This window comes from Sciurus vulgaris (genome assembly GCF_902686455.1).
Source record: "Sciurus vulgaris genome assembly, chromosome: 3".
NCBI lineage: Eukaryota > Metazoa > Chordata > Mammalia > Rodentia > Sciuridae > Sciurus > Sciurus vulgaris.
The window spans coordinates 144,270,502-144,295,417 of record NC_136463.1 but is presented as its reverse complement, the minus strand read 5'-3'; the positions used below and the strand labels follow the sequence as shown (position 1 = coordinate 144,295,417).

The window sequence follows — 24,916 nt, the reverse complement described above, 5'->3', positions numbered from 1 at the left end:
AATATATAAAGAATGTAGTATGAAAATGGAATTCTATATTGCACTTACATAGTCAAATTTTTCAGCATTATTTACTCCTTGCTGCGAAGAAACAAGACAGAAATATGTTAATATACACACCACCAAAGTTAAGTTTCAAGCTAACATAATATAAAATTTCAAATAGCTACCATTATAATTAAAACACTGCATTAGTACTTTTAAAACTAGGAAATATTTCTAAAGTAATTTAATATTTAAACATTTTTACATGTTCTTTAACACCCATATGTTGAGAAAAAAAAATCAAAATTACAAAGGGAATGCTTTATTTTAAGTATATCTTTACTCAACCCAAATTTACAGAATTTTATACATGTTATCCTGAAATTCCCTTATCTTTCATGACACTACATAATCTGATAAAATGTTATTTAATTTCATATTTTAAAAAACTTAAAATAAAGTTTCACCCTTAAAAAGAATTAAGTATATATATAATCTATTTACATTTTTAAAAAACCTTTAAACTAATATTAATTGAGTTAGAAAAAAATGAGTTATGTTGCAAAACTGACTAATCTTTTGCAATTCTACAATATGCAAACATTCTGGATATATTTTAGTAGTGTGGAAAAAGCTCTACCTTTAATATCTTTCATTTTTATAATAAAACTTAAAAATTGTATTTCATAGTCTCTAAAAATTAGCCACAATTGTATTTAGCATTATGCCAATTGAGAGTGTGGAAGATGTATTGTTTCATCACTTCTATTTCTGACATGTTATCTACTGCAAATGTCATTAGGAAAAACCTATGTAACGTAGATCAGTTCAAGTAGCCAAATGGTTTCATTTTACCTCGGCGAAGTTTACAAAGCAGTAAGTTGTAGATCTGAAATCAAACGTATTAATTGGTGATATGCACCCAAGAGAAACAATACATCTCTAATTTCTAAAACAGGCTTAAAATAAAATAATTTGACAACTAGTTTTTAAAACATATTTTATAAAAAATTTACCCTCAAAAAATTCAAAATATATATTTTCAAGTGCTATTATGGGGGAAAAACCTGTTCCAGAGTATTGTTTAATTAAATAAAGCCAGATTCATTCTCCACTTACGAGAAGATGAGGGTATGGTTGTAATATGTAAAACCCTACAAATCAACTTACATAAGAAAGAAGTACAATCACACATATACAATCAGTAACTGGAAAGAACACCACAATATTGCATCAAAATTAGCATTAACGAAATTTAAGATAAGGATAATTTAGCAACAGTCAGATTATAATCCCTATCTACATATTTTCTGTAAAGCATCCTTTGATATATTTTAAGTTTTCTTTTCTTATAATATAGCAGAAATTAAATGTAGAAATGTAACTCCAAAGCTGTTCAATGAAAAATAATTAAAAGAAGAAATTACCAACTTCATTGAACTGTTGCAGTTGTCAAAATATTCCATAGTCCTAATGCTGTAAAATATGTAACAACATTTAAGCCACAAAAACCTTTTTAACCTTAGAAAATGCACAAAAAAGAAAAAGAAAAAAAGGAAAAAAAAAAAAACAACTCTTTTGGAAAAGGATGTCAGCATTTGCACTGGGATGTCACATGGATAATTACTGGTTATACAATTAATCAATATAAAATAAACAAGTTATATTGAACTTTCATTCTCTGACCTAAACTTTTACACTGTGAAAGTAATACAAGTTTTCCTTATTGAGCTCTCATGTTTAATAGAAAACCATTTCAATTCTAGACAGTGGTCACATATCATATACTTGGTCAAGATTGTGGCTTGCTCAAAGTACACTTAAGGTTTGCTTTTATGTTGGTTTTAAGAAACAATGAATATTAACCAATATCTATCAGTATACAATATTTTAAGTGAACTACTCAAAATGCCCTACATAGAGTATGCAGACAGGGCAAAACAGAATAACAAATGATTATGTGGACTAAAGAAATGTTTCTCCCCAAAACTTCCCCACTTAAGTGCAAAGACATTTGATTAACGCTTACCCTTATTATCTACCCTGGAAATTACATTTAACTAAAGTCAATAAAATATATTTGTCTCTGTATCTCTTAGAAAGATTTCATGTACCTACCCCTGTGATTTATGGTATTTAATAATCATAAGCTAGGAATAGGTACATGGTGGCTGGTTATACTATTCTGTTTATTTTGCATGTTTAAATACTTTCAGTTAAAAGTTAAAGGGAAAATGTTGGAATTGCTAATAATCTCCTATACTTATTTTGCAAGACTGTTCTCGAGTATTTTCTTTCCCTTTTCAAACAGTAGTTGATTTTAAATTTATATACAATATTTTCTATTGATAGAGTAAGATGGGAACTAATTCCCTTCCTATTTTTAATTTTTACAGATGTATGAGTTGAGAAACCAAGCTTAAAATAGATGAGTAGACTAAAACAGAAAAAGGTTCATAGCAATGTCACCCAGTTCTTTTTTATACCTGTATCTCATCAGGTAAAAATTCATCTACCTCATCACAACAGAAGTCACACAATAACCTATCCTCAAAAATTACACTACTCCTATTAATTGACAATTCACTTAAATCCTCTTTCAGTTTGATTAAAACCAAAGAACTGAAAACAACCAGAAATACAGTACTATGATTCACATACTCAATACCACTGACTTCAGTATTTCAAAATGTTCCTTCTTGTTGGTACCCAAGAGGTTTAAATGACCCGAAGCAGTGAATCATATTAAAATTTAGGACACCTGAGAATGACTGTTTTCTAAAACAGGAGGACACCTAGACCACAGGCAGATTGATCTTAAGAAAGGAACATATGGAAACATATTAGAAAACTGATTATCTTAACTATCAATGTCCTTTATTACTTCATGTATCCAGGGATATATTTATGCCAGTTTGAAGATCACAACACAAGCATTATTAGACACTGTGTTAATTTAATTTTGAAAAAGATACAATAATCTATAGTAAATAAGGTAGGAACATTTAAATTGGGCAAAATATATTTACTGACCAGGCATAGTGACACATGCCTGTAATCCCAGCAGCTCGGGAGACTGAGGCAGGAGGATAGAGTTCAAAGCCAGTCTTAGCAAAAGTGAAGCACCAAGCAACTCAGTGAGACATTGTCTCTAAAGAAAATACAAAATAGGGCTGGGCATATGGCTCAGTAGCCAAGTGCCCCTGAGTTCAAACCCCAGTACCAAAAAAAAAAAAAAAAAAAAAAAATTTACTATAAATTTTTACTAAGATTTCTAATACATTTATCACATGAATTTAAAAAGCAAACCATGTGATTTGTGTAAAAAGGGTAATCAGACCCTTATATCAGAAAATTATAGTTATTTTTCTATAAAAGCATGCCTATCAAATTACAGAATTTACATTCATTGAAGAAAACTATAGTGAAATTTAATAGAGGCAATGAATTTTAACAAGATCTATTAGAAGAATTATAAACTATATGGAGAGGGTTTTTTACATTCTTTTTTACAATGTATTCAACAATAAAGTCACATCACTATTAACAAAGACATCTGCCAAAAATTTAATATAAAAAATGGCTCAACTAAAGTCAACACACTAACCAGAGTCACTTTATAAAGCACTAGATTACATTCATAAAGTATGGTAGTGCAAATCAATTAAAAATTGCAAATCAGAGGAAAAAGGCAAAAAGAGATAACTGAAAATGATTTTATAAAATATTTTTGGTTTACTCTTGCCATAGAGAATGCTTTAAAGTTCAACAGTATACTCTAGGTGAATTAAAAAGAGATGTTACAGGTAAAAAAATAATGTTGTTCTAGAGCTAGTGTTTTTATATAGGTTAGCCCAAAAATAAAAAAGAATAGTAGATTCAATTGGTAAAATATTCTTGTATCTAAAAAAAAATTAAAAAAAGGTGTCAGACATAAACATGAAGTAAAAAAATATATATATAATCTTGTCTTCTGAATGTTACCAAGTTCAAGGCATTATCCATTACTCTCCAGAGTCACAAAACACCTTAAAAATGTGGCTAACACACAAATCTAATCTGAGTTATTGCTAATATGATCAAATGAAGAATTACAAATACATTAGGCAAACCTGTCTTGATTTTTCATAGAGAAATTGTTTAAAGAAAAGAGAAGATAACAATTTTTTAAATTAAAAAACAATTCCGATTTTAAAAAAATTAAGTTCTTCAAATGATAAAAACTGGAAATTACCACTAAAATAGTCATAAACATAGAAGACCACGTATCTTACTCTCTAAAATTAAAAAAAAAAACAAAAGAATAACAATTATTTTGCAGTATGTTGCCCTCACCTTCCCACTCTAACCCTTAAGTTATCAGACTAACTTTTAAACTAAAACTAGATGAAACTTTTACCAGTGAAAAGACAAAAATTACAATAAGGATACTATTTTGCCTAGACATTATCTATGTTCCTTTCATTTATTTTATTTTCTTTAAATCAAGCAATCATACATTATCAACATCATCAAATAAAACAGACTACAACAAAAAGTATTCCTTTAATGTTAGTAGCTACCACAGAGAAAAAGTGAGGAAGTATAGTAACCCTTATGTTTTTTAAAAATTATGTGCATTTTAAGTATAAAATGACATTTGTTTTTAAAAAGGTATTTACCTATACAGCTTTGTTTAAAATTTTAAATATTGGAGTTTTCCTATAAGCTTAGTAGTTAAGAATTTATGCAACAGGTTCCTTCTGTCCAAATCCTCCTTTTTTCCACAATCTGCTAATCCTTTTGAACATTTGTTCTGCCTCTTCCCCCATTTCCTGAGGATCACCACCAATCCTACAAGGAAAAAATATCAATACTACAAAATTATGAAATAAAGAGTCTTACTAAAGACTCTACTTAAATTTTTCTTTCTTTCTTTCTTTCTTTTTTTTTTTTTTGGTGAGGTGAGTAACATTAGGAGAAATGTTTTAATGACACAATAATAAAGCCCTGGATTTTGAATTAAAAAAAAAATCACAAAGATCATAAAGTCAACTAAGAGTTAAAACCAGAACTTGCTAAATTTAGTAGATATGACAAAATATCCTTACTTTGCAAGGTCCTAAAATACAAGGTCCTTGGGAAGGGTCCCATTATCTTACAGAGTAGGAACTGACTTACGTCCTATAACTACATATACTCCCTAAAAAATAGATGCAGTTTTTAAATTCAGCAACCAGTATCTTCTGTACAAGTAACAAATTAAGAAAATCATATTTCTGCTTTTTCTGGATACTATAACTATACTAGTTCAAGTCAAATACATCATCAAGTGAAATGGCAAACACCTATGTTAAATATGGCACAGTAAATTCCAATAACAGAATATTGATTTAGTTGAAAGCCCATTCTACTGCTGGTACAACCTGTCCACTCTCAGTTTTCTAAGGTATACAAAGAGGACTAGGCTTGACAATTTCTAATAAGGGGCTTTTGGCTGTGGTTTGACTATCTGAATTTCCTACCATTACAAATTGGTAAATATAATATGATCATTCAGATTAGCAGAGACTGTATACAGGAATTTATATAAAATTAAAAATTCTTTCTTTAAAAGGTCCCTGTCAGGGACCTCTAAAAGGTTAGTTGGTTTTACACAGGATTGTATCAGGCTTCCCACTTCAAGACTGGAACACATTCTAAAACAAAACAAAAACTCAAAGAAAGTGACCCATATCTCAAAGTCTCATTTCTGATTTTGTCAATGAATTTTAATTTTTATAAATTTAAAATCACTGATCAAATTTGAAATTCAAGATGACTCAGTTAAACCTTTGCACTGTTGGACACTTAACCACGCTTATGTTGGGGGTGGTGTGTATTTAACTGTTTCTGATTGCTCCAATGTTTCTAATGGTACTAATGTGGTTCAATGTTTAGCTTACAGCTTATTACTGAACATGGATAGTGGAACTAATGAAGTGATGGTATGATATGACCAAACATGCAATTACCACATGCAGCATTTCAGTTCAGTGGATTAGACCCATGAATCATTAAACAAAAAGATTTTTTACTGCATGCAGTTAAGGAAGTATTCTAGTAATCATTCACATATGCCCTTTCTTGAAAATACTTTTGGTGTGCTATGTTATTCTTTCTCCAGTGTTAAGAGGAGAAGCTGAGTCTTCCAATAGTCTGTGAACCTCCTAAAATCTATGAAAAATTATGGTATGTGGACAGTTTTCTGCAAAAGACCCAAAAGTGGTTCAGAACCATTCTAATGTTTTTAAAATCAAGCATTAACACACATATTGTATTATAATAAGTTTTCTTACTTTCAATATGTTACTTTTTCAAATATAAATTATTAATGAGACTTGCTCATCATAACATTTTTTGAATTTAATTATAAGGGCCCATTTATTAGTGCATACTCCATAATACGATGTAAGCTACCTAAAGGCATAATTGAACCTTGCACATAATTGCATTGCCATTTTCTATAACAGTTTCTTTCACTTCAGAATGACAACTTTCTCTTACATAAAACAGCCATCAACACCTCAATGTAATAATGAGGAAAATGAAAAATTTCCACAGCCTATTAAAATTAGTGACATTTAAAAATATTTGACTATAATATCTACTTCATTAGAATTTTAAGAATGGGCCAATGCTAATAAAGCATTTGCCCCATAACAACAACTAAACACATATATTCTTAGGATAGCAGTCTTCTATTTTAAAAGCTTTTCCTCATAAAGACATAAAACTCATGAGAGTTAGGGTTTCTTGTACACAAATTAGATCAATTTTGTGAACTGGGCCAAGGGTATCATTTATTCTTGAACATTGCTTGTTCAACCAACATACCCCCATCAATAATAATGTATTTCCAAAGTCATTACGTCTTTATTCTAACTTGAAATAAATAGGCATAGATTTACTAAAGAAAGTATATAAATGTTCCAGATACATATGAAATTTACTTCAATATAAAAAAAATTATAACTATAGAATTAAAAACAAAATCTAAAATTGTGTGATAGAAAAGTCTATCATACAATTGAACCATTTCAAACACTTCAAACATTTCAAAACATTAGTGTTTCCAATTATTAAGGCAAACCAAATGCTAAAACAAAAACAAAAACCAACAAAAAATGTAAATGTCAAGGCATAAGAAAAATAACATAACTTAATAATTGGAATAAGCCTTACTTATTAATTATGGCATGATTTAAGTAAAGCAAATGAAACTTCAAATAAAAATTGATTCCAGCTCATGAGAGTATGAAAAACTTAAGAATATTCAATAGTAAATGTACTTTGTCTTAAACACAAACTACTAGAACGTTCGTTTGTTCTTACTTACATATGCTAATAACAAACATTAGACCATAAAACGATTTTAATTCTGCTAACATCTATTCATTCTAGAAGAGCCAAAAGGAAGATAAATTTAAAAATATGAAAAATTTAAGAATGAAAACCTCTGTGTTTATTGTTCAGCAGACTTCTTAAATCTTTGCCAAATCTTCAAGTCAAGAAGTAATTAATTCTTGGGATTTACAATGAGTCATCTGTTTTTAATTTTGGCTTTAAAATTACAACATCACTTATTTTGGAATAAATAAAAATCCTAATCCTGTACCACAATATTAATTTTTTAACACCAAGAGAAAATGTTTCATAGCTCTACCTAAACAATCCAAGATTCAACTTTATGCCTTAGTTATTACAAAAAGTTTACTAGGTTAAAAGGAAACATCAACATCTTACCTTTATTAATGAAGTCACAACAATTGCTCCAGCATTTACCATAGGATTGTGTGGTTTATCTATAAAATATAAAAGCAATAGTGGTATTTCAAATAGTACCATTTTCTTGGATGTACTTCTCATAAACATTCCTTTTTTTTTTTTTTTTTAAATATGTCTCTATTATAGTAGCTGTTCTTTGCAGGAAGTTCGTATTTTGAAATCAGCTACATTATCAAATCAGTATTTTATTTTTAGGACTATGTTCTAATAGTCATATAGTCAAGCAAGAATTCACATACAGAGTCAGAAAGTAATAACATAAAAATATATCCAAATTTCCTAACTCTCCCATTCACTAGCTATGTGACTCTCAGTCACTAGGCAAGTAAAGGAATTCCATCCCCTGTGTAAACAACTTAATAATAGGAACTTATGCCTCAGAGAGTTATAATGATAGAATTGAAACACATAAAATAATAAGAAAGTGATACCTACCAAAGCACTCAAATAATATATTAAAACTAACCTTGAAAAACACATATGGTGTGATCCCAATTTTGCTTTTTAAAAAAAGTATTTTATTTTTGTGCTTATGTGCAAACACATACATACACAGAACGAAAGAAACACTAGCAAGTGATACAGGTAAGATAGCAAGATTACAGTGTATGTAAATTATATTGCTTCCTATATTTCCTGACAATAAGGATGTTTTCTTGCATAGTTTTTAAAAGTTACTTAGAATTTTAAGTTCAGGGCTGGGGATATAGCTCAGTAGGTAGAATGAGCTTGCCTTGCATGCACAAGACCCTGGGGGGTTCAATCCCTAGCACCACAAAAAAAAAAAAAAAAATTAAGTTCTAATTTTAACGATGAAGAGAATTTTCAAGTCTCAACGGATTACATTCTCATTGATTATATAGCAAAAATGTCAAACACAAAACTCAAGGGCAGTGAAAACATCTATTTGTAAGCATTTTTCCTAATTTAGCTGTTTTCTGGTGGTGATTGATTTCTTCAGGAATAAGTTCTTATCTAACTTGACAAAGCTAGCACAGTATATTAAGTTATCACTATATTACTAGTTCCCTTGAAGTTTAAGCAAGCTCCCTTCTATGAGAGAAGCCTGTAGTTAAATGACCTTGAGCTCTGGAAAACAGTCTGGCAGTTTCTCAAAATGTTAAACAGAGCAAACACATAACTCAGCAATTCTACTCCTAGGTATATATCACCAAGAGAAATAAAAACATATATTCACTCAAAAACTTATATGCAAATGTTCATAGCAGCATTTCTAATAAAGGTAAAAAACCAAAAACAACTCAGATGCTCCATCAGCTGAAAAGTGGATAAACAAACTATGACATTATTTATACAATGGAATATTAGAAAAAAGGAATAAAGTTGTATCACAGACAAATCTTAAAAACATTAAGAAAAAAAAGCCAGTCATAAAAGAGCAAATATTATATGATTCCATTTATATGAAATTTCCCAAACAGATAAATTTATAGAGAAAGAAAGTAGATCACTAGTTTCCTGGTGTAGAGGAGAATGAGGAATAATGGCTAAAGGGTATGGGATTTCTCTGGGGAGTGATGAAAGGGCTCTACAATGGACAGTTGTAATGGTTGCACAACTCTGTGAATACAGTAAAAACCAATGAACTGAATACTTTAAATGGATGATTTGTGTTGTATGTGAATTACATCTCATTAAAGCTGTTAAAATTTCTTAATTAAAAAAATTCCAGAGACCATAACAATGGGTAAATTATAGTCTGGCAGTTTCTTTCATTGTGATTTAGTAGTTATGCTTTTTAAATTGTGCATTTTGGATCTAGCCATCCTGCTATTGGGTATATATATCCAATGCATATCTAATCCTAATATTGAAGAGAGATCTGCCATATCATGTTCACTGAACATTATTTACAACAACTGAGATATGAAATCAATCTAAATGTCTGTCAATGGGTGAAGGAATAAAGAAAATGAGATATGTATACACAATGGAACACTATTCAACCTTAAAAAAATAATCATTTACAATAATATGGTTAAATCTGGTAGATATTATGTGAAATAAACTAGGTAAAGAAAAACAAATCCCACATGATCTTATCTACATATGGAATCTAAAAATGTTAAACTTGTACAAGCAGAAATTAGAATGATAGTTGTGTTGGTGAGATGTTAAAGAAGGCAAAATTTAAGTTAAACAAGAGGAATAAGTTCAAGAGAATTGCTGAATAATAGGATGATTATAGTTAATAACAACACTGCAAAATTGCAAAGAAAGCAGATTTTAAGTATTCAAATAAATGATAAGTAGACCAGGTAATACATATATTAATTAGTTTGGCTTGGTCATTCCATAAGGCATACATGTCAAAACATCATGTTATCAATTAAAAAATTAAAATAACAAAAAAATTCTGCATTTTGAGTTACTCAGGAAAAGACTTGTTCAAAAAGTTAAAATCAAATCTTGGTGCTGTTTCTTGATACAATAAAGATTTCACCTATCCCAAATTATGCTGACCAAGGGATGTTTGCTTTCCTTAAGCCCACACAAAATGACAGCACTTGCTATCCCAGAAGAATACCACACAGCAAGAGGCAGCAAAAAAACAAACACAAATTTTTTCCAAATATTATCTACCTGAAAGAAAAAACACAAAAGCAAAGAGAAAGCAGGATATAGAAATCAGACTATGTTAAATTACTTTCTTCTTGCACTTATAGAGAGTTCATAAATTTGTTGACCTAGGAGGCAGCTGTGTGTGCACATCCACAAAAATATAGGCACTTAATATTTTTAAATAATAAATATCCTGCAAATGCTACATTAACTATTTTCAGGATTTTCCAAAGAATATGATATCATTCATGGCATGACAGTCCAATTTTCAGATGCTAATCAACTGTTTACTCTTCCTCTGGCTCAAAGCCAGCTGCTATCTGAACATCTGGAATCACCCAGAGATAATGTAACACCAGCCTAAATGCAATATAAAACCTCAGTATAAGACTTTTGGCCATGCAATTTATTTGTTTTCTGATTTGCTATGAGTAGGAGTACAGAATTAAAGGGCTCAATTTAGAATTCTTAGTTAAAAAAATACAATGCACCACAGACATAATACATAAACTAATTTAATAAAGGCTGCCAGATTAAGTAATAGCATCTATTAGAGGGTGGAATATGATGACAAAATGAATATGGGTAACATCTAAAATTTATTAATGTTTTTAACTAGAAGGCAAAAAACTGAACAATTTTAACAAGTATTTATTTTCCCCAACACAATAAAATATACTGTTTTTTTCATTTGGAAGAACCTTTTCAAACTGTTCGGAATATGAACCTTACAAAGATTTAGCTCACAACTGAGGCTAACACTAAATTTGCTAATGTTTATACTAAAGAACTACAAAAGACTACAAAAGCTGTTCAGTTTAATTTGAATATTACTATTTCAGATATTATTCTGGAATTTTAAATGCCATATAAAAATTTAAAAACTTAATTGTCCCACATTAATATGTTTGCAATATATTCTATATACGGTTTAATTCTGCAGTGCCCATCCCAATCACCCAAACTTCACCATTTGTCTGCCTAGCATGCCCTGGATTTAAACCTCAACGCCACACACACACAAAAAAAAAAAAAAAAAAAAATGTCAGTCCTATTTTCCTTATATAATAACTCCTTTCTCAAGTCCTCTATATATATAACCAAAACATACATTTTGACACATATCAATTACATACTTATAATATAATTAATTGCAGGCAATTCTTAAGTTGTCTTCTTCCACTATGTACCACAGATAATTGTCCTTGTATCTTGCAATATTAGCTAGATAAGTTATTCTAAGAACTAAGACCCCTGTACCCTCCAGAGCTGTAAGTATAGACAGGAAGATTATCTACATATTTGCTGATTAACCTAATCACTATAAGTTTTTTTCCAAAAACAAAAAAATTTCCCTAGGAGATGATGGTTTCTAAAATTCACACCTCCATAAAATAACTTGTTTCCTCATTTATAATAATAGAAATTATCAGCCAACTCCCACCATATGACCGAAACTCTTTTATACTGTAAACATTTAAAAATTACTGTTATTAAAATAAGTACCATAATTTCTTTATGTGTTCATTATATTCAGTTTAATCTTAATTCATCAGTATAATCATAAAACTAGGGCAATATTAATGATTTTATTTATTTATTTATTTTTTTTGCGGTGTTGGGGATCAAACCCAGGGTCTTGTGCTTGCAAGGCAAGCACTCTACCGACTGAGCTATCTCCCCAGCCAATGATTTTATTTTTAAAATTTTATAATACCAGATTCACAGACACAAATGAATTCATATAGTATGTAGTTTCACCATAAATCTACCATTGAAATTTTAAATGTAAATGAAATATTCAAATTGTGTTTTCCTTGGGATGATCTAAACCAAAACTCAAGAGTACAGACTCAATACAGAAATCAGGAAGGACTGGTTTAGTGAGGTCTTCATTTTACTATTATTTTCAAGACTCCTGGTATTAGCTCAAGCTTAGAAAAAATCTAGGAATACCAAAGTGAAGCCTCATTAAACTTTATATCGCAGTTTTTACTGTAAACAAGTGCTAAAATCCCAAGTTTTTTTTCATGATTATTTTCTTATATAGAGTGACAATAAATCATGATTTCTAAAACCATACATGTACATGACAAAAAAACTTACTTTAAAATACTAAGTACAGTACCTCAAGCCCTATTTTATTTTTTGTTTCTGAAATACTTAAAACATTCAAATTCTAAAATTTGTTTTCTGTTCTTTAACTACCTCTCTCAAAATTAATCAACTCACCAGAATCACCTAGACTATTCTCCTTTGCCTTTCATATGAAAGTACAATTTTTTTATAAAATGTTTCATCTTATTAGACTAAAAGCATTAATTCCTTCAATATTAAATCTGGATGTCAATGAGTTTAATAAATAAAGTTATTATTTACGCCACCCTTATTGAAAATAATAATTTATGCAAATCTGTATAAAGTTGGGATAAAATGTTTGGGGTAAAATTAATAAGAGAGCATAACAGCTCTAAAAAAATTGGAAGAGAAACAAGAAAATATAAGGCATAACTTCATTTTAAGAAACAATAAAATAAAAATGAGCCCGGCACAGTAGTGCACATTTGTAATCCCACTGACTTAGGAGGTTGAGGCAGGAGGATTGCAAGTTCCAGACCAGCCTCAACAACTTAATGAGGCTCTAAGCAACTTAGCGAGACCCTGTCTCAAAATAAAAGACAAAAGAGGAAGATACATTTCATTTTTTATCCAGCATGAAGAAAAAAAATACAAAAATGTATTTCTCACAATAGTTATTGCAATCTTCAGTCTTACTTTCTTCAATTTTAGATCTTATCAGTCAGGAACCTCACATATGCTTGAAAGATTAAAAACCAGAAACCAACTCAGGAATAAAGTTTAACATAGCTCGCATCAGTTAGATGTTGCTTAGATTTAAAATTTCTATCAGATTAAAGTACTAACTACCCTGTCCTCCTTGTCTTTACAATTCCAGCAAAATAATAAGACTTGTTACTCTACTATTTAATCAAAGATGTATCTTTCAAATATTATAAGTTATAAAGGAGAAAGACCAAACATGCACACAAAATAACAAATCCAGTCACCATCTCAGTGGTTTCCATTTAAACTTCTTACAATAGAAGTTTTTAAATATGTAGTATATAAACAAAAGTAAATAGTATATGAACACTATGTACCCTCAAATTTACATTATCAGTTCAATACAGATCTTTTCCCTGAATGACAGATAAACACCAATGTGGTATACAAATTTGTTATGTGGGATAAAGCCATGTTATCTCATTTCCTTATGTGCTCTCATCACACCCAACATTTAATTCAACCACATAGTTAAGTCTTTGCACATTTTACAGGTATAAAATGAGGACAAAAGCCTGCAACAATGGAAGAAAAACCAACTAAAAAACCTAGGTGCTTGTTTCATCTTTGCCAAATAGAATTACTTAGCAGCAATAATTACCAACATAGTACTAATCATACCTAGTACTCCCACCTGCCTCCACTGAATGGTTTTTAAGCAAATTCCAGAAATTTTAAAAATTTTCTGCAAGATATACACTTACAGGTTGTCATAAGTGCAATTCTTACTCCTTACCCCATCTTCTCCCTAGCACACCCTCCAGTAGTAGGAAATGCCTAAAATTTTAAAAAGTAGGTGATTAAATTCTATGAAATTTCAGGACAAGTAGGAAAAAAAGTAGGACCATTTTAAATTTTCTACAAAAAAATTTAATTACTTAGATTTACTTGGAAAAGTGAGATATTTATTTTTCAACCAACTTGTAGGTAATTCTTACCATCTTCATTTAAAAACAGTTTGTTGAATCTTAATCCACTTGGCTCTTTCCCAACATATCGATGCACATACTCAGTTCCAAGATCGTTAACAGCAATGGCATATTTCAAAGGTTTTACACAGGACTGAAGACAAAAGGGAACTTTGGTATCTCCAATAGAATGCCTATGTAAAGGTAGATTTTAGAAATAATTAACATCAACTGGGGAAAAAAAGTAACTGCATAGAGTTATTCTTTATACATGTTAATTCCAATTTAAAAAGATATTTCTGTAATTCAACCACAAAGTTTACTTTGGTACTATAAGAATAAATATGTTTATTTTAAGAGGGATATTGCAAAAAAGGCAAAAGCTTAAAAGCACTCAAGTAGTAAAATAATAGTTCTGAATTAGGAAATTAATAAGAATGTGGATATTTTTCTTAGAAGGAAAGGGGGTAATACCCTCCTATCTGTATTCAATCACAAAGTGAACCTGCACTTTCAGAAGGTATTCATCTTGTTTTAAGAGTCAAACAGTGCTCAGTGTAGACTGGATATTATTCTCTGACACCTTGTCTATAAATGCCTCATCTTATGAGAATCTCATCTTTTGGGAATCTCATCTATTCCCAATTCCAGCCCCATTAAAAGAAACAGCATTGGTTTTACAAACCTTGTAAAGCTGACACTAAGTTATAATACCAGTGAGTGATTTGTACATTTTATGGGCCCAATTTAGCACAAAAGTCTATAACAATCGGGAAAAATCGATTAGAACTTAAGAGACTTAGGTGCCTTTGCCAATATCATGTCAACCATGGGTCTCAGATTCCTCTCTTCAAAGTGAACAGGCTAAACCATACACTTTTTATTGCAAATACTTCAAGATAACTACTAAAAAATAAAAATACTTAGAATGATGAACCAAAGATATCAAAATTTCATAAGTAGAGGGGAAAAGTTTTAAAATGGAACATCATCTTGAAAAATAAAATCTAAAATTATAGGATTACATGACTTGTAGCCTCAACAAAATTTAGGGTAAAACAATTCTCTGATATAAACACTTATAAGCTGTATACACACTTATAAGCTGTATACCTTTTATGTCCGTCATATTTTAATAAAAAAGAACAAATTTAAAAAACAAAAAGATTACATTTCCAGGTCTTTAAATGAGTGGGAAAACATTGATTTTTCTTTTACAGAGTAATTTTTCTTATAAAATCAAGTTACAACTTGATAATAAATATTTATGCCTGACTTTCGGCACAATAAAAAGGGCCATTCTTAAAAAAAATTTTAGAACTTTATCATTTTTTCCAAGGCCTCTCTTAATTCTTTTTAAAATAAAATCATTCTCTTTAAAAATGCCTTCATCACATCACTACCCTTCTTATAATTCTGCAAGGTCCTCATTTGTCAGCAGCTTTGCCTGCAATAAGACATTTCCCAAATATGGCTTTCATGGACTTCATGAAATCCTGAATATTTTGCAACTGACTTATCACTTTGCAAATGACTGATGGATAATGCTATGCTGTACAGTCTTAACTCTTAGGCCAGTCACATCAGGAACAAAGATAGTGATGGGTGAGTAACCAATAATATGCTAAGGAATAGGGACTACTTCTATTAGTTGTCAGTTCATTAGATAACAATGTCAAGTTTTGACAAGACTGTATTTCTTGAACATGTAACTGCAGGTACTTGAATAAAACTCAAGACTACAGCTGTCAACAATAAGGATAAAATATCTCAAAAATTTAACATAAAATTATTGTTTCAGCTACGTTTTTTAAATTATATTACAATCTAAATTTATTTATTTTCTTGAAATTGTCCTGTTAGGGCTATCATCTATTATAAAAGATAGTCCTCTCTATATCATGCTCATTAAAAATTAAGGCTTAAAAATTAAGGCTTAAAGACTTAAGGCTGGTTTTCATAGATTTGAAATAAACTCACCTCTGTCCATCTACTGTACAAACAGACACACCCCACAAGTCAGGACTGAATTTGGCCAGTTGAGGAATATAGTCTGCAACCTATGAAAAATATTGGAAAGAAATTAAATTAAAAGTATCTAATCTCACGTAGCTATTTTATAACACCCAGAAGCTTTGTAATCTATCTTTCATAACAATATTCCTAAAAACTAAGGGCACAACAGACTTAAGAATTACAGTGAAATTAAGTGTCTTCTCTTAGGCTATTACTCTCTACGTTTTTCTAATGCTTTTTCTTCCTAAAAGCAAGAGAATCTAAAAGAAAAACTTGACTAGGTTTAAGAAACCTAGTGAGTAGGTTTAAGAAACCTTTGACTAGTAAAAGAAACAAAAAATTTCTTTCCTTAAATAAAAGGGTCATAGGTGCTTGTAGAGTTTCATTATCTAAAAAATTAGGAATCAAATAAAAATAAGCAATGGTAATTACACTGAATTATTATCAAGAAGTTATATTACAAAAAAGCTACCCAAAGCTAAAATGAAAATAAAATCTTTCAACATGGAGAATAAATAAAATAACCCCTACTATTATTTAGAGGATTTATTTATTTTCATGTATTTATTTATTGGGCGGGGGGAAGTGCTGGGAATCCAACCTGGGCATTATACATGGAAGGCAAATGCTCTGCTACTGAGCTATACCTGCAGTCTCTAGAGGATTTTTTTTATTTTTCCCTTTGGTGGTACTGGGGGTTGAACCCAGGGGCACTCTGTCACTAAGCTACACCCCCAGCCCTGTTTAACATTTTATTTTGAAACAGGGTCTTGCTGAGTTACCAAGGCTAGCCTAGAATTTATGGTCCTCCTACCTCAGACTTCTGGGTCACTAGGATTACAAGTGTGTGCACCTTACCTGGCTTCTAGAGGACTTTTTAAAACTAGAAACATTCTATTCAATGTTCAAAGATATCAGATCTGCAGAAATTCCCAATAAGGTGTTTTTTTTTTTTTTAACTAATTAAAAATTTAAAAGTCATCTCAATCATTCCAAAATAAAAGAATTCCTAAACTTAGGTGCTTTTTTAAGCCAGAATAACAAAGTTAAATATTTTAAATATTGAAAAATATTAAATCCAGCAGCTTGATATAACTTAAACTTCTTAATTAGCAAAACCAAAGACAACTACACAATTTTACTCTCTATACCTCAAATTAAGCTGAATGTATGAAGTGACTGGGTTAAGAAAATATGCACATAAAAAAAATTACCTTTCCTCCAGACTGCTTTTTAGCACTTTCATATAGTTCATCAATGTGTGAGGTAAAAGACATAAAGTCAGGAATGACAAACTTTCTTCTAAAGGCTTGTGTCAACAAGACAATGTTGCTTTGAACACATCTGTAGAATGTGAGGAAAAAAATTAATAGAGACTGGGTGCTTTTCAATTATTAATACTTGGTAATAACAGTATTTATTAGGAGAATATTTACCCTATATTTTAAGAAGACACAAATTCATCATTTTCCCCAACTAAATTCTATAAATTATAGTCTTTCTACATTATTTCCTTTCCTTCTAGCAGTCTTTCATGTAGTTGCTTGTAAGATGAACAGGTCAGAAATAAATTAGATGTGATTAAAAAAATGTGTCAAAGACTGAAATGACAGAGCATTTTACCATTGTAAGTATGAGGACCACCTGAAACAAGTTACTTGTTTTACCATAATAGACAAACATTCAGTATGACATCTGGATAACAAAAATGAGACTCTAAAATATTATAGGTATGATCTACTTACTTTTCAGTTAAGGAACTTCAGACATAATATTTCTTAGTGCCTATATAACTAGTACTAGTATTTCACAAAAAATGTAAACATTTTGCATTTTAACATATTTTTCCTGAATTATATTTTGAAAAATTTGTATTTCTAGGTGAGTTGGAGATAAAACCAATTTGATTTAGTCAGATTACTGAATAATTCTTAAATGATATATTTGTTAAAATGCTTATAAAATAATATATAATTTAAAATAAAATTTTGTATGAAATAGTACAATTTTATATTATTTGAATCACCAAAATGCTAAATTACATTATTCTACTCAATGTAAGATATGTACTACACTGTAGATAAAAATGTTTTACCATTAAAAACTATTTTAAAGTCATGGTAAACCATGTGGATGAGAGGGCATAAAATCTTATCATTTAAACCAATATTCTGCTTTGATCTAAAAAGGATTTAAGCCAGAAAGTCTGTATATTAATGTAAACTTAAGAGTTTTGTAAAACAGATTACTCTGAGCTTAAGGTACTCTTTTTAAGGTTTTTAAGTCTCGGTAACTCAATGACAAAATATCTGATAAAGGAAGACTTGCTATACATGGATATCAAGTCACAATGCCAACTGTAACAAATCTTCAGGATGAGCCTTTATAAGGAAATATTAAAGTCAAACTATTACTATGAGAAGTTATTCATGTAACTGGATTCCTCAGAGATGAGTAATATGACAATACATTAGCAGCTTCTTTGAAAAAGAGAAAAAAATTGCATTTTTAAAAAAACAACTAAGTTGTAAGTATGAGTAGTCTTATTTAGTCCTCAAAACATCAACATTTTGTAAAGAATTTCCCCACTTCACAGACAATAAAATGAGACTTCAAGAGGTTGAATTATGCCCTAATCATAAATGGAGAAAAGAAGTAGAAATCCTCAGTATTTTTTTGTCTGATAAATGAGAAATTTTAAAATCTCAGTATTTTAATTCAAGCTGTTCTAGATTAAACATCAAATTAAAATTAAAAACCAAGTTTCATATTTTAAATATTAATAAAATTCAGAATATGTATTCATCTGGTCAACACAAAATTGACATATAACTTTAAAATAAAATCCTAATACAAAAGGCTCTTGTTTCAGTGATAAGAATCTCCCCATTTAAAAAAAATTATAATCATAATTTCTACTTATGGGTATATTAGTTAACATCCAGAATTGATAAATATTTATTAAACTTTGATAATTTCCTTCCACTTTTAATGTTAACTTAAAATATATTACTATTGCTTTAGTATTTAATATTTAAAATGTTTCAAACAGCTTCTAAAATTCAACTTGCAAATATCAAAACTGCAAAGGATATATAACAAAGAACTATATTCTCAAAGGAAAACACTAAGATAATTTCTGATCTTAAATTACCACTATGTCAAATCAAATATATGCCACTTTTCAAGAATTATAAGGAAGCAAGTATGAGAGTGCCAAGCAAATTTACATCATAACCTACTACTATTTTAAACTAATCAGCAACTTCAAAAGGAGGATTTATAATTAACAGTCAGAGAAACCCACTTTGGTTTTTGTTTTTTCCCTCTAGCAAAAGGTGCTGGCAAAGCTCTAGAAACATCCTTCTCTAGTATATGACTAACAAATTTTACCTCTCACAAGAGTATCTAATTGCATATGATGAGTGTTCCAAATATTAAGGTTTTCCTTGTAGGTTATTTCAATATAGATTTCAACAATCTATCCAGAAAATTAGAAGTCATATAAGATGAGCTCTGAGGAGGAGCTGCTTATGCCCTTCAGAGAGTAGTTATCTTTCTCTGTGCTTTGTTCAGTTTTCTTATCTGTAAACTGGGAATAGCCATTTTCTTTCCCTCTTTATATAAATACTTTAACAACTATAATGTGCATCAGTGTTCTACAAAATGTTTCTCACAAAATTTTTCATTAGTAAAATAACATAATAAACAATTAACTTTTTAGAAAACCAAACAATATACAAAATGCAAAAAACCATTCATTCACTTTCTCCAAAGTAAAAAAAAGACCAAATAACTACCATCACACATAAAAATCATTCCAATACCTATAGGGTGAAAAAATGCATAAACAAATAAAGAATTCATTTTCAAAAAAACAAATATTTTCATTTCTATTAGTTTTAAGAATTATTAGCATTAAAAACGATTGACTACATAGATAGGTACAGGCAGTCTCCAACTTTCAAATAGGTTATGCTCTAAAAAGTATGTTAGAAGTCATTTTCCCATGTTAAAATAAGTCAGAATAGTTTTTTTCTCAGATTACCTACAAAGACATTAACCTACAATGAATTTTAAGTATAATCCCAACACTTTTGACTTCAACCAAATCGTCCCACCTTTAAAAACATTCCTCCGGGAAAATGAATTTCATGTTTTAACATTCTTCCCCAACTATATAGAGGTGAGAGAGTTTATTTTTAACTACACTAGCTAGCTAACTACTTATGTTTGAAAACAGAAAAGGAATATCTCTGGAGCAATCACCCTTCCAGGTGACCTGTAAAGGTTACTATTCAGAGATACAGAGTCATTTCATTCTAGGGATGAAAAGAAAAATCTTATGCCTATGGCTTGCTTATATATACCACTAAGCATGTGCCAAGTTGGGAACTGCCTATATTACAATTGTAGATTTTAAATTAAGGTAATTATTATCTTCTAATGTAATTACAGATAGAAAATTATATGATTGTGGTTTCCTGGCTTCATAATCAGACTATATAAATTGCTTTAAATTTCATATTTAAGCATAACAACATGTATGAAGCACAAAACATTTTAAACAGTATTAAGCATGTAAGATACTGTTTCCATTTTAAATTCCAAAGCCAGTTTCCCATGATATCCACAGATCTACCTATGATCTCTTTGACAACTATGCTCACAATAAGCCAAAATAACTTCCTAGAGAGCACCATAATCAAGAGTATTTTACACAGATAGTTCATGAACACTAACAATAATACGTCTTACTGCAAAAGTACAAATAATCTAGAAATGAATTTGCCTCCACAAAGACACCATTTCTGTAGACTCAAAATTTCTAACATCAATTGCAAAGTAGACCTATATAAAGTGGATCTGTTAAAGGTCAGCTGAGCTAACAGAACCAAGAACCTCTCAGTGAAAAGAAAAGAATCCAAAACTGTCAGCCGCACTTCACAGCATGTCAGGAAACTTCAGAGAACCTCGGTTAAATATTTATCCCTTTAGATGACTTATTATTCCAGGATATTCACAGGAGATTATGTAGGACAAATCATCCAATTCCCCAAATAAACTTTCAAAGTAGACACAGAAATTCTTCAGATCCACCTCTACAAAAACCTATGTCTTATAGTAGTGCTCTCAGTTTTATGCTAGTTTCCACTCAACTATTAACAGTTTAAAATACTATTTGACTCTTTAGTCATATATGTTGTCCATTAAATCTTTAAGTAATCAAACTAACAGGAGCACACAAACCAAGATAAATAATAAAGATATGCACATAAACGAATGCCAAAATATTTTTATTCAAGGCTTTTTAAGCTCCAATATTCGGTCAAAGCTTTAAGCTCTAAAGCTGTCTTTAGTTCTTAACTGATTTGAGGAAAATGAAAGTTGCCAAAAACCTATGCATTAATATGTCAAAAGAAAGGAGGGAAGCAGACAATGCACATATGTATACCTAAGGAATACAGGGCTATCTGAAGCCCTCTCATTTTATGATGTCATCTAAATCACCTGATGGGAAAGAACTAGAAATTATGCTGAGAAAGCCTACAAGACATGTAGATAAACTGGAGATCAACATAAGCAACAACAGGACAAAAGATGTGCTCTATTCAAACTAAATGCAATCTCCAGGTAAGATAAATTGGAAATATCCATGGCTAAATTTCTTACAATAGATTTAAAGACAGTTTATTTTTTACCCAGTATATTTTATAACCTTAATGTATACCATCACTGTTCTTCAAACAAATGATATTCTAAATCCCTATTTTTAGTTACATAAGAAGCAGCACTGGCTTTCAAAGATGCAATTTTGTTTTAAAAGCAAAATCACCATATAGCACAGCAAATCACCATTAAAGGTTTGGCAGAAATTTTTACTTTTTAAAAAGATCTTTGTCTAGCATGACACCATCTGATGTTGTTTGAAGAGTTAATCTTAACATATCCATACACTCTTTCAACCTGGGATCAGACGTTCGCAATCCTGTAGATTTGAGTGCCTGTTTTTAAAAAAACAAGAGTTTGTAAATATATAGTGCAAATAATGTATATGCTTATTCCAACTACAAGTTTTTATTCCTGTATATAAAAACTTCTATCCAAGACTTGAACATGTATGTGGCATTTGTTGCACTATTACCCACTTTCTGGACAAGTTTCTCATTGTTTCTTTCATTTTCTTTCACTGATTACCTTGAAACAAGCATGATAAAAATTCGAAAACATAGTAAGAGAAACAGTGTCAGTTAGAATCTATATGTCATGACCTTTACAACTATACTCTATTACTGATTTAGTATTACTAACTTCTTAAAAAGTTTAGATAGAAAAATATAAAAACTTACTGTAATAAATTTATGAACAGGTATTTTTTCTTGTCCTTCTGCAATTGTATAAAACAGCAAATCTTCCAAGCTAGGTAACAGACCCTGCTTTATTTTACTAAAAGGGGAAGAAAAAATACAAAATTAATCCTTGTCATGAACATTCTAATGGATTTTAACTAAGTCCATTATTAAATGATCATTAAACCAGACTATAGCTGATCTACTAAGACTACAGTCATAATAAACACTGATTTATTGAAATCAAATAAGTAGCCCTAGAAACCACACTAGAAGTCAAATAAAAAATGATTCATTAATACACAGATTTTTTTTAATCTCAGGTTTTGAAATCCTGATAAACAACTCTATCTAGTGTGCTCATACCTACCCATCTATTATGGTAAAACCTTCCTATATGACGCAGTACATAATATCACCCAATACTAATGACAGAGTTCAGTACATGTCCAAGGAAGAGTCAATAATTTGTTTACTTTTTTTAATATAACTATATCTTTATTATTCAAACAGTGAACCTGATTGTGAATCTGGGAGAGACAGCAATTAAGAATTTGACAGTAGTTACGATCAAGTGCACAAGTTCTTGAATCCTGGCAGTAATAATAGTTGTGTAACCTTAGTGTTATCTGTAAATCTGTGGTTCAAGTTCCTCATACGAAAATGAGGGATGGATAATAGTGCCAATCTCATGGGCTACTGTGAGGATCAACTGGCTCAGTACATTCAATACCTTTAGAACACTGACTAACAGAGTAAGTACTCAATTGATGGTAGCTGTAGTTATTATTTCTAAAGTAATGTAGGTTTGCATATACAAATCAAATTCCACAAATTATAAGGATTAGAAAAAAATCTGCTATAAAAATACATTAAAATCTTAATTATCCAAACAAGTATTACAATAAGATACTAAGATTAAGCAAACTTTTAAACAGGAAACAAAATTTTCTTATCCATTGAAAAGCTTTCAAGTAGGCAAATTATAATGAACCTAATTAATGTTTTCTAAGAAACTGAAAACATATTTCATTATTCTGAACATCAGTGATTTATATATATGTGTATATATATACATATATGTATATTTTACTTGTCAATGAACCTTTACTTTATTAATTTATTTATACAAAGTGCTGAGAATAGGGGAGGGGATTGGTCTGCCCTAGATCTGTTATCCCTATAATAGTACTATAATAATTCCTCACCTATCATGAGTCATTAAAATGTCTGGGGGAAATGCACATACAATGTGTCAATGAATAAAATATTTAGAAAGGACTTTACCTGTATTGCAAAAAAGTAGGAGAGAATATGAGAAACAAAAGAGAATATTCACTTCTTAAATTTAGAATGTAATAAACTCCAGACTAATCATAGAGATAATGGCAAGTTTTATAGGAAAATTATGTGCATTACTTTTATTTTTTTAAAAAAAATATCATACAGGATAAGTACTTTCAAGATTATGTTTTTGTGCTGTTGAAAACCTTTTCTAGATGTCTAATAATAGTCCTGTACTTTATAAGACCACACATATTAAATTATTTCATAATATACTCAGCAGAATACTATTAGAGGTCCACATATTTCTATCTTAAAAGATGATGGAAAATAGTTCAAGAAACATGTACATTATACATATTTATACATAATTTCTCCTAACAGAAACATTGATATTGCATTAATATTATTGATTCTTGTTTTCAAAACTGCTACATCAACTTTTATTTTTATAATTAACCTTAAAATATATGAATTTCACCCCAATATTAAAAAAAAAACCATAGGATTATCATTTTAAAAATTTAATGATGTACCTGAATATATCCCCAGAAAAAATTTTTGCTCTTAGACAACTTTAAAAAATACATCTGCAATATTTTAATAACTGAAATTAATTGATCTCTTATGTTCTAGATTCTGTGCTGCTTTACATGTACTTTAATCTTCCAATGATCTTATGGTAGAGGGAGTATTATACAAAGTACAGTATACTAATATGAACTCAATACATTTATTATTTATTGAAGAAATTAGTAGCTGTATCTCCATTTTACAGATGAAGAAACAACCTCAAAGAAGTGAGAAAACTTCCCAAGGTTATACTATGGCACAGATGGTTTTAAAATCTCTATTTCTCTGAATTCAGAGCCCAAAGTGTTTACCACTATACTATACCGGTTCTCTTATTAAACTGTTACTATGTTTACAGGTACAAACAAGTTTTCTGAGTCTTACACTGATCTAATATCACTAGCACAGTTTAATAATCCTGATAATCTAATATTTAAAGAAAAATCAAACCAGCTGTCCAAAATCAGCAGATAATACCAACTACTTACAGATAATGGTTTGTCAGATAAACTTTAGATAGCGAAAGTTTATCATCTCAAAAAACTGCAGAATAAGCTTTCTACATAT

At 30.0% G+C, this 24,916-nt stretch overlaps 1 protein-coding gene across 3 annotated transcripts in view; it reads right to left on the bottom strand.

Annotated features, from left to right (window-relative positions):
• The window catches only part of GLS (glutaminase), a 75,704-nt gene that overhangs the window by 39,075 nt on the left and 11,713 nt on the right, over nt 1-24,916 (bottom strand). For all 3 annotated transcript variants that reach the window (XM_079135106.1, XM_079135107.1, XM_079135105.1), the window contains exons 2-8: nt 22,493-22,589; nt 22,026-22,147; nt 17,357-17,486; nt 16,107-16,186; nt 14,157-14,320; nt 7,750-7,808; nt 49-81 (exon numbers count right to left, since the gene is read on the bottom strand). In XM_079135106.1, the coding sequence (XP_078991232.1) occupies nt 49-81; nt 7,750-7,808; nt 14,157-14,320; nt 16,107-16,186; nt 17,357-17,486; nt 22,026-22,147; nt 22,493-22,589 (685 nt within the window). The remainder of the gene's footprint in view (nt 1-48; nt 82-7,749; nt 7,809-14,156; nt 14,321-16,106; nt 16,187-17,356; nt 17,487-22,025; nt 22,148-22,492; nt 22,590-24,916) is intronic.